The sequence below is a fragment of the Sturnus vulgaris genome, chromosome 18 (assembly GCF_052056855.1).
Source record: "Sturnus vulgaris isolate bStuVul1 chromosome 18, bStuVul1.hap1, whole genome shotgun sequence".
Lineage (NCBI taxonomy): Eukaryota > Metazoa > Chordata > Aves > Passeriformes > Sturnidae > Sturnus > Sturnus vulgaris.
In genome coordinates, this window is record NC_142260.1 from 11,800,931 (window position 1) to 11,812,681 (window position 11,751).

Below are 11,751 nucleotides of genomic sequence, written 5' to 3' on the forward strand. Positions count from 1 at the left end.
TGTGAGCAGTCCCAGCCAATCCTGATCTCTGACACAAGGCAAGCACCTCTTCAAAGAGCAGCTCTTGTTCAGCCTCTGCTCAAACACCTCATTAGTTACAATCTCATGTTCTGTCAAGGGAAGAAAAATGTTTAGCTAAGATGCTGCTCAGCAAACTCATTCATCTTTATCTTGGACTATAGATGATAAATCCAAGAAAATAGACGGATTTTTTTCATTATTGGTAATTTAGTAGGAATAACAATGAAAGGTCAAGTTTGACAGCAGTCACTCAACAGCTGACTACTGACTTTTCAGCCTTGAAACATCACTTTTAATGTACTGAAAATTAAGTGACAAAGAGTTTATCCAAATGACTGGCAGAGTCCAAAAAGCTGAACTTTTTTTCTATAGTAATAAGCTATTTACATAGTATCCTACAAGCCAAGCCTTCAGGTACATGAGCTCAGCTCTGCATTAAATCAGCTCAGATGAGCTCGTGTCCTCTGAGCATTTGAGCTCAATGGGACGTGAGGAAACATTTGTGATGCAGGGAGGCAAGGAAAAGATGGAGGGTGGGACAGTTGTGTCATTCAGATGGGGATTTTCTGATTCTGAACTGTGAAAAGATGAAGGAAAGAAGGAACATGAGAATGTGCTGTTTTAACAACTTTCTGTAATAATTGTATTATGTATTTCAAACAGAAGACAAAATTAGACACAGACTATTTACTTAAACAATAAAAACCCCAACAAGTCCCTAAAACACTGGGTTTTACAGGTTATTACATCACATGACAATGTTTGAGCAAATGTAATAAGTATTTCAGATTCAACACAAACATGGTTGATTTGGTTTAACAGCAATAAGAGATCCTTATAGAAACACAGCCATTGCAAGATGATTGATTCTACCCCAAACTTGTATTATCCTACAGACCATTGGACTTATAGCTTCTCTAAATAATTGACCTAGTGCTTAAAATTTCTGAAGGAGACACTTGAATGCATGGTCTGATTTGGAACCATTGAATAGCTCCTGACTGTGGCTGTTCAAACATCAGAGTAACCAGAATATTTATGATGTGAAAGCATTATGCTGGTCATGGTAGCTTCCTTCTTTGTGCTTTAATTCACATTTTTTGCTGTATGATTTTTATTTCAAACTTCACTTTAGAAATGAGATAAAAAGCACACTGTGCAATATAAAACTACTTAAATACGACTTCAAAATGCTGAGAGAACTGTTGCAAATAATAAATAAATGTCTTTATGGCATTTAATAAGCTACTGAAGATTTTATTTTTGATCAGAAGTTAAATTTTACACTGATTCAGGACATAGTGAATATTTGTGAGTATTGAACACCTTCCACAAAAAGTCTACCAAACACAGTATAGATCCTTTTTCTAATATATGTTCCAATGAATAACTTACATAACCAGGGCACAAAGTGTTCAACAGAGGCATCATATTCCTCTGCAGAGCACAAATGACAGCAAAGGCCAAGCACATACTGGCCAAATCTCCCATTTCTACTGCCTGGTGCCCATTCTGTTACATATGAACCATAAATCTACAGAGCAGGAGCTACCAGAAGCTGCTCATTACAGCAAATGAAGTGTGGACAATAACCCTGTAAGTAAACAGATTAAATTTAGAAATAATTTTTGAAACTAACATTGCTTTCACAACTGGCTGACCTACCTGAATAAGCAATGCACTATTTACTTGCTGCCTTGCTTTGTGATGCTACAGGTTCTCAAATTCATATTGTAGCTTAAAGATACAACTTTTTCTGTAGGAATATTCACACCTCACCCACTCATTAAAATTCACATACATCTCTCAGAAATCATTACACATTACAAAGTAAACCAAACAAAAGCCAACAGCAAAGTCAGGTGAATAAATCACGTAACTCACAGTTTAAAGAGCAGCAGCACAATCATGACCTGGCTAAGGAAGCTTTTTGAATTAGTGACTTCTCCAACACCCAGCTTCACTTGATACTGGTAATCAACTTCCCAAGCCACTTGAAAATATGTGCCCTTCTTTGCATTAAAGTGGCAATTGGTAAATCAGATGTAAAGAACAGCTCAAAGTGAACTACCCTGAGCATAGAAACAAGAGCCCTTTTATTAAAGTTCATGGCTTTTCCCCCTGTAGCTATCAGATTAACTCCAGTCAAGCTCCAGCCAGGCTGCACTGAACTTGTTCTGTTTATATTGTCAAATTACAAATCCATTTTCTACCAGTTAGGTGAAGTTAAATAAGCAAAACGATCTGTTAAATACCTCTAACAAGTGTGCTGCTATTCAAACAAAAAAATAAAAACCTGGCCAAGGCTTTGGAAAAACACTGCCTGCTTCTCATGAAAAGTTACTATGAGACTTCCAGTACAAAACTCAAAGTGTTCTCATTTTTAAGTTTCAAATTCTCAACTTAAATTTAGCATCAAGTTCCTCAGTAGGCAGGTCCTTTCAGAAGTAATACTGCATACTGAATTTACCTTGCAACAAACTTCAAAACAATCACACAAGCAGCTCTTTACATATATGACACCCTCTGCATTTCCTGTGATTGCAGAATTTAGATGTGAAAATAAATCTGATAAGAGATTCTTTGCTCTCCAGAAAGTTCTGTCTTTCCTTTTAACATGCTCCATGGAACAAGCTCTTCTTGAAGTAATTTTGCCTCATTAAATTTCGATTAATTTCCTTTTTAACTGTTGCTGAGTCATTCTCACCTATGCCTGATGCTGTTTGCAAATCTTCTACTCTTTCAAAGAGACCAAGTGAGCACCTTAACACTTTGTATTTATATACACACACACCACCCCTTTGATAAAAAAGATAATCTTTGTAACACTCTGTGTTAAGTGGCACATTTTATTTCCTTGCCATATTAAAGATAAGAGCTTCTTGCATACTGCCTGCTCAAATTACATGGATTTTCTTTAAGATTAGGGCACACATTGTAACAGCAGCATATAATTTTCCTGCACAATAATTTTTTTCCAGTTGAAAGGTATCCTATAATATCATCAGCATCAACAGGAACAGACACCTGATTTTCAGCTAGACAAAGCTTATGTGTTTGGTGACTTTATTCCTGGTGAAGAGCAGTTTTCTGATATAAAGCAGCTACATAAAAATTCAAGAATAAACTCACAACATATTCTTTGACCACAAAGTGCTAGACCAGAAGCAAATGCAAAAATTGTGCCAAAAATGAGATGGGAGGGGGGGTGGGTGTCCCCTGAATGTTCTATTTCTATTGCTCCAATTTGATCATTATTGATTTTATACACATTTAGAAATGGAACATAAGCACTGTCCTTCCCAAAAGCTGAATGGATTCCTTAAGAAGCCAAGCATAGAGCACAAAACCCGTTTAAGAAATCACCTTGTTAAAACCACCATGTAACTGTGGATAAAAGGCTGTGTCTACCCCAAATATCTCAAAGCCACCAGCATGCTCCAAAGACAGAAAGTTACAGATATATTCCTACCATTTCAACACGAGGTTGATTGTCAGAATTTGCTGGATTCCTTCAGAGTACAGAAACTACAAGTCTTGTGTGCCTCAGAAAACACTTTAGCAGGAGTCTGCAAGAGCCACCCAAGGAATTCTGCACTGAGCTATGCTTGTTTCAAAGCACTCTTTTCCATTTTTTCTCCTTTCAGAATTTCTGGAGCTTTGTGCCAGAGTATGAGCCTGCATACAAAGAAGTTTTATTTTAATTTCAAAATAAGCTTTTTATAGAATTGACAATGGCACATGCACTTTGTGCCCCAAAGTCTGTCATCTTCAACTGCTACTGATTCTTAGAGTATCAAGATGATCCAAGTATCAGAGTCACTTAAGTACACAAGAATTATCAAAAAAAAAATTAGGTCTCAAGGAAATTTTGTAAGATGCTTAATTGGAAGGTGTGGCAGGAAAAAAAATCCCGAGTTTTAGTCCAATTCATTTTCTGTATCAAATGAATATTATTCTTAGGGAGTGAACTGTTATTATCTATTGTAAAATAATTCACTTGCATACATATTGTGACCTGACCAAATGAAAAAATTAAGAGCAGTAAAGAAAAATATATTCACTCTAGTAGTGTATCTATGTACAGCTTTGCTCTGGCTTATTAACCTTTTCCATCCTCAATTTGTCAGAATTAATAAAAAGGGGTCTGGTTTTTAAAATTCATCAGTTTTAAGGGAATTTGCCCTGATTAAGTCATTCTTACAAAGCTACAATTCAATCACTTTTAATTGAGTACTATTTTGCATTATTAAGGTTAATCCTGAGATTTAACTGCAAATATAGTTAATATAGTTATCTTTTGGATGACATATGGCAAAATCTCCAACTCTTTTTAGCTTTGGAAATTTTACATCTGCCTGCTCCTTCAAGATGCTAAGCATACATGTGTTGACAAATACAGAAGATAGCAGATGGCAAAAAGCAAATGCTCAACAAGAAGCATTGAGGATCACTTGAAAAAGACCTGGACTCAGAGATTTGCTGGTTTTATTTTAACAGCAGAATTATGTTTAAAAATAAATTCCACCACCTATTCTGCTTGATGCTAAGGAACACGTGTGATCAGAACATTCATGATTACAGAATCAGAGTCATATTAACTGCAGCTGGTTTCCAACATGCAAGGTGCTTTACAAACCTTTGGACTTCAAAGCTATTAGCACAGCATCACTCTCCAGGAGATTAACTGAGGCAGCTATATAAAAACTGGAAAACGTGCTGCACTGGCCATAAAATTTGACATGAAATCTTCTAAGAAGCAATGCATGGCTGTGTTCATCTGCTATTCCAGCTCCTACAAAGCTGCACGGAGCTGCAAGCAGCCCTGTCCCCTGCCCTTGGCAATGGCAGTGCCACTTGCAGCACCCCCATCTCCAGGAACAGTGTCAGGGGAGCACTCGGGCACTCAGAGCTGAGAAATGACCACGGGCTGCAAGGACCAGCCTGCAGAGCAGGGACACAAAGGGTCCATCCACTGCTGGGCTTACTAACAATGAACAGTGCAGCAGCACCAGGACAAACATTCCCCTAATACACCCAACCTTCAGAAATGTACAGCTCAGGAATCCCTGAGTCAGAGAGAACATTTCTGGGTTAACATGCCATGACACACCTTTCAGGAAACTCTTGGGAGTTTTTCCAACCATGGACCCTCCCTACTCAACAGCTGAAGCACTTTCCTACTGTACCTAAGGGAAGATATGTGCTGTGCCCTCCAGTCTCTCCCACAGCCCATGGGGGTGTAAAGGGGATAAAAACCATGGTGGTCTCATTAGCATCATGCCTTAAAGACCCCAGAGTGAGTGTGCTAGATGCTGCACCAGGAAGGAGAGCATCAAGCAGAGTGTGTAACAGTTCAGCTATAAGAAAAAGATGAGCAGAGGCAGGACATATGGTAACAACAGCAGACAAGCAGCACATCTGCCTTGGGAAACACCTGTAAGTAAATATCTTTTTAGTCAGAGGGATCCATCACAGACACAAAAAGAAAAACAAAAAAAGTATCTTCATTTTCTCTAACATCTCTCACTGACTTTTCAAATAAAGAGCAGTAACCAATCAGGCTGGGAATATACAGGTGCTAAAGAAATGCTTGTATATTCAAACAATACTTTAATCTTCTGAAACTACAGTAAGAGATGTAGACACACAGTTGTAAACTTTGATAATTCTCACTTCATACACCCCAAAATAATGACATGAAATTACATCCAAGTACAGCTCTACAACACAATTTTTAAAACTCCATATAAGAAAGGGACTGTGTAAGTTTCACTTCTGTAACAGCTCTGAATAACACTTATAATTTTAATTCCATTATGATACATCAATTCACAGGAAAATAAATATATTAATTCCATTACAGTACTCAGTTTAAATTATGTCCCTCTCTGGGCAAAAGAGATATTTTTACACCATGGACCCCTGACCACCTTCATTAAGAACAAACCGACCTTTATTAATCTTTTACTCACATTTCACCAGCAATTCAATAGAATAAAACCAGAGGAAGTCCAAGAAAACAATGATTTCTATTCAAAATGTAACTAAGAAACTTAGTTTCCAAAGCCTTCTCCTTTGTTGGAATAATCAAAGTTTAACACTGAGAACCAAAGGATTTATGTCCAGAATCTGCACACAAACATCTTGCCAGGTATAGAACTTAAGACTAAATTCACCATTCAGTTTCAGGCAAAGAAATAAGTTCACAGGAGGCACTGAGAAGGAGCAGATGTACAGCAGGGGTTGTCTAACAAATTCAGCTTAAGAATACCAAGATGTGTAAACCTGGAACACACTGGTGAAATGACCAAACTTTAAAACTGTTTTTATAGTGGTTAGAAAAAAAATTAACAACCTCCTCCACCAAATCCATGAATTTACTTCAACTCTGACAATTAAACTCAGTCTCCTGGTCACTGGCATTCTCTTCTTCTCACTTAAAAATCCCAACTTCTTTTCACATTCATTTTAACACCTCAAAACACCTCAGATGTGCCATGCACAGATCTGCCAATATTGACAGCCTAGCTAGCAGCTTCCTACATAAAAGGGAGTTTTTCCCTACAAAAATTGAGTTCTGCTCACCTTTCTTCTTCTCTACCAAGTCACCAGCTTTCAAGAATCAGGAATTTAGTTACCTTGGGAATTCTTTCTATCAAATTCAGCTGATAAGAGTCAACAGTATCCAAAAAGACACTGCTTTCCTCAGAAACCCAAGCCAAAGCACTTTCTGAGCAAAATGCCTGAATTCAAGGGAGGGTGTAAAACAGAATAACCAAGAATCACACAGAATAATCTGGCAAAGCTCTGAGATTCTTATGCATAATAGCAGCAGTATAGAAAAAAATAGGGGAATTCACAGAATGTGAAGTCTTGATGCATGACCAAGAATACAACTCCACAAGAAATCACCAGAAACTTAACTGTAAGATCAACATATTTTCCTCCTATTCATTTTTTTATTTCATTACTACTGATTATTAGGAAATAAACTTCCTTTTGTTCTTTGCATCTGGTCTTTGTGTACTCAAGGGCTGCATCTGATCAATCACATGGATACAAAAACTGTAAAAAACAAACCCTGCAAATATTACCTTATTGGTTTATAAAAATGACTTTGATATATCTTAAATATCAGATCCAGCCTTACCAACAAAGCAAGTTTTTGGTATTTCCGTTTCAGTTCTGCTGGGCTGTCTGATGGTTTGGCCCCCAGCACCTTGTACCAGTCCTTCTGGTTTATCCTTTCAAAGGCCATGGCCTGAGTGGCTTTGAAATCACTTCCTTAGAACTGTGTAAGAAAACCAAATAAATGAAATCACAACTTGAAAGAGAAACAGAAAATGCAAAAACAAGGATGTGGTGAACTGCAGGATCACAGAACTGACTGCTGCCCTCAAGCACCTCTACACCATTATGAGAACTATTGTGTAAAAAAGTTAAATTCATGTGGCCATTCCACCCCAGGGATTGTCAAATGGGAACTCCTGTGTTTCCTGTCCAAGTGCCTCAGCATATCCTGTTCAGAAGCCATCCATACTTCTTTAAAAATCATTTTGTATGTAAAATGAACTGTTTAGAAATGCCCCAGGTTACAGATACACCTTTTACACAGGCACATTTTAAAATAAACTTTTGACTTTGAAGCAATACTGTACTAAACACATGAAAACATGAGGTACATAAAAGTGTGACTTTTTCAAATTGGGAATAAGATCTGTGCAAGAAGACACAAAAAAAGGCATGTGATTCTTTTTATAAAATGACATTTTCAGAGCATGGGAACGCCTTCATCCTGCTGAATAAGATGTCAACTTTCTTAAACAGGAGAGCATGTAGAAACAAATAAACAAAAATGAACCAAAACATACAAAGTCAGCACAAGTCACTAAGTAAAACCCAACTAGTAGAGTGGGTTTCAATTTTGGCCTCATTTCATCAAGTAATGACCCAGAAAGAAAAAAAACAGGAGAACTAAGTGCCAGTAATAGAACGGTAATGCTTGAGCTTCACGCAGATTTTTGGTGTGCTGGAAACCCAAGCTGACAGCAGCTGATTTACTATGAGCTTCCAGACAAGAGAAAACACTGTCAGCAGGCAAGAGCTTTATAAATACACGAGCTCTATAGCTGTAAATTAATTGTGAAACAAACAAAAATATATATATATTTGGGGTTGTTTTGTTGGTTTCTTTTCTTTTCCTCATTCAGCACTAAAACTGCTTCCTGGTGACTAACGCCTCACTTGAGAATCAACCTTTCTTTCACGGGGGAAGAAAAGTGTGTGTTTCAATCCGGGCAGAGCTACGAGCAGCCCGCGGGACACACACACAGCAGGGGAAAGCCCCAGGGACCCGTCCTGCCCATCCCCGGCCCCGCGACATCCCCTCCGACAGCGCTCCCGGCACCCCCAGGGCACTGCCGGGGAGCCGGGCCCAGGCCCTGCCGGAGCGCCCCGCCGCCCTTCCCGCAGCTCCCCAGTCCCGCCGGTGCCCCTCGGTCCCTGCGGCCCGGCCTGCCGGGCCCCTCTGCGCTATCCCGGCTCCCCTGCGCTCTCCCGGCCCCTCTGCGCTCTCCCATCCCCTCTGCGCTCCCCCGGCCCCCCTGCGCTCTCCCGGCCCCTCTGCGCTCCCCCGGCCCCTCTGCGCTCCCCCGGCCCCCCTGCGCTCTCCCATCCCCTCTGCGCTCCCCCGGCCCCTCTGCGCTCCCCCGGCCCTCCTGCGCTCCCCCGGCCCCTCTGCGCTCCCCCGGCCCCCCTGCGCTCTCCCATCCCCTCTGCGCTCCCCCGGCCCCCCTGCGCTCTCCCATCCCCTCTGCGCTCTCCCATCCCCTCTGCGCTCCCCCGGCCCCCCTGCGCTCCTCCGGCCGCTCCGCGTACCCACCTGCCCCGCACCGTCCATGGCAGCGCCACGCCTAATTCGTCCGGCGGGAAACATCCTCCTCTCCCCCGCGGCGCTTTAGTCCCTTTAGTTCGGCCGGGGCCGCAGCGCGCTGTTTCCAGCCGGGCAGTAGTGGCGCCGTACCGGCAGGAAGCGCGGCCCGGCCAGGCCCGACGCGTCCCCATGGCGACCGCGGCTCCCCCGGCGCTGCTCCGCTCCGCGCCCGCCCCTGCGCTCCTGTGCCGGGGCTTCGGTGCGAGAAGGCGCCGCTGCCCGGCCCGGCCCGGCCCGGCCTGGCCTGGTCCGCTCCCCCTCGTTCGCTGCACGGCAGCCCGGGCCGCCCCACAGCCGCTCTCCCCGCACGGACTCCGCCTCCCGCGGCGCCGCCGCTGCCATTGCCCGGCCCCGCAGGCGGGGCTCGGCAGCTCGGGCTCCGGCCTTGGCCGCGGAGGAGTGCGGTGGTTGCTTTCTAGGGAGTACTTGTGCTAAAGGGAAAGGAAGAACAGCCTCTTGGTGAAAAATATTAAGCTCTGGAAGCAGGTTTTTAATGTAAAGACGTTTCCTCATTATAAACAAACAAGAAACCACAAAATCCCCTTACACCCCCACCCCACTCCCAAAAATACAGAAATAACACAAAACCCGACGACCACCACCGAAAGGAAAAAACCTTAGGTGGATTCTGTAGGCTTTAGCTCTTGGAATCTTAGGCAAGCCTAGTTAGCAAGGCGTCTAAATATTACTCCAGGCAAACTCAGTTCACACTACACTTCTAAATGTACAGCATATATACTGTGAAAATATTTTTATGTGATAAGTTAGAATTAAAGCAACTTCTTGTCATTTTTCTTACCCTTTGAGCTGGTTCAGTAGAGCAGCAGTCAGGCTGTACAGACACTGTGAGGAAGAACTGGGAATGTTCCTGGCATATTGTTCCCATTAAACACCAGTGGAGGAACAGAGTGGGACAGCTGGGGTTCAGTGATAAACACAGAGAATTTATTTATAGTTCAACGGTGGGAAAACATCACATCTGCAAAACCACTCAACGCTTGATTAGTCTGATTTTTGTCTGTGCTGGTTGTCAGTGTCCCTTTTGAAATCAGAATTTTCCTCTCAGGGAAAGGTTTCAGTATGGTTCTGTGTGTCACTTCTGTCACTGTAGCTGGTGTGTGAGCAGGGGGGGAAATTGAAGAAAAGTTTTTTGAAACTGTTGTTGGCCTGGAGATTGGTCACTAGGCCTGTGCTTTCACCAAAAATGGTTAATACCCTCCTAAAGATTGGATACAATATACATTGTTTATCCTATATGTCAAAAATTCCTAAGTGTTGCATATTGAGTTATTTTTCAGTTTTAAATTGTGATGGGATTGGTACCAGCTCATACAGTACTTTAAACACAGAACTGTTGGAGAGATTGTGAGCAATTGTATATTTGTAATGAGTTGTTAAATAGAAAATTAGCTGTATGCGTTAAGGAATTATTTCTGGAGTCAGTGGAACAATTTTGGAAGTGAAACACTTGTTCTTTTCTGTGCATGCTCAGCATGCCAAAGTAAAAGAAAATAGGCTGTTTAAAATAGCAGTTTGCTGTTCATGCACCACTGGCCTTGTGTGGTGTCACAGGCTTTGTGTCTCAGTTGCAGAAGCTGTAATGTTATGTTTGGGTCAGTCATAGCTAATCATGCCCTGACTGGTTGTAAGGACTTGTGAAGCTGTTGGTCAGTCTCAAGATAATTTGATAATCTTTCATCTCTAGAGGTATAAAAATTAACTAAGTTCAAGCTTTGTGAAATGGGAATGGGTATGTAGGGGAGAGGGAGCAGGGAAAAAACTGAACACAAATGCTGTGGCTGGTGAGTCAGCACACAGATCAGTGTAGCCAGAGCTTTGCTGCTTTTTTCCCATCTGGAGGAAAATAAAACCAAGAGTGATAGGAGAGTGTGGAGAACTTGCCATGACAGTCTAGGGGGAGTAGAGACAGACCAGGAAGTCATGGAGAAGATTTGGGACTGTTGTCCCAGAATGGAGACATGAGACACGTCTGTAAGAAACCAGGGTTGCTTAATTAACTTAAATGATGTGAGTGTGCATAGGTGCTGTGCATTTCACTGGAGCTGGACACCTGAATATGGTAAAAAGCTTCCTTCTCTTGTTTAAGATACTTTAGATGTAAGTTGGTTGTTTCAGACATTTTTGTGAGAATATTTAACTTTTTAGTAGATGCTTTTCTTGAGACTGTCACGCAACATTGGGCTGTGTTGTCATAGAATGATGGGAAAATTATTTAGAGACTTAACTGGATACTGTGTGAGCTTCTATTACTGCAAGAAAAGATGAGTACAAATGATGGATCAGCTGAAACATCCAGACTTCTCACTATTAACTACATTTTTTACTTCTGGATGGTATTTTGCAAAGTCTTGGTAAGATTAGTAAAGCTTTTCTGCTTTTTTTTTGTGTTTGTGTTGGTTTTATACTGCTACATAGAGAGTCCTAGAATGGTTGGGTTGGAAAGAACTTTAAAGATCATCCAGTTCCAGGCTCCTGCAAAGAGCAGGGAAGCTTCCACTATCCCAGATTCCTCAGAGCCCATCCAGCCTGGCCTTGGACACTTCCAGGGATGGAGCAGCCACAGCTTCTCTGAGTGACCTGGGCCAGTGCCTCAGCACCTTCACAGGGACAAATCTCTTCCTTATATCTAATCTAAAGCTCTTTCAGCATCATAAATAAGCCCTGAATATTGACTGGGTTTTGATAAATTTAAGAGATTGAGCATGTTTAAGTCATGCAAAGATGAATATTTTGTCTTAAATAATTTTTGCAGTTATTGTCTTCATTTTTTTTTC

The 11,751-nt window shown here is 41.6% G+C and overlaps 1 protein-coding gene across 2 annotated transcripts in view; it reads right to left on the reverse strand.

The window, feature by feature from the left end:
- DNAJC24 (DnaJ heat shock protein family (Hsp40) member C24) overlaps positions 1-9,059 on the reverse strand; it is a 34,976-nt gene extending 25,917 nt beyond the window's left edge. The window contains exons 1-2 of one of the 2 annotated variants that reach the window (XM_088175501.1): positions 8,906-9,059; positions 7,175-7,315 (exon numbers count right to left, since the gene is read on the reverse strand). In XM_088175501.1, coding sequence (XP_088031627.1) covers positions 7,175-7,282 — 108 coding nt within the window. In that variant the 5' untranslated portion in view covers positions 7,283-7,315; positions 8,906-9,059. Of the gene's footprint in view, positions 1-7,174; positions 8,409-8,905 lie in introns of those variants that run through there. The other variant, XM_014884575.2, reaches the window with a different exon arrangement.
- Between the last annotated feature and the right edge of the window lie 2,692 nt (positions 9,060-11,751).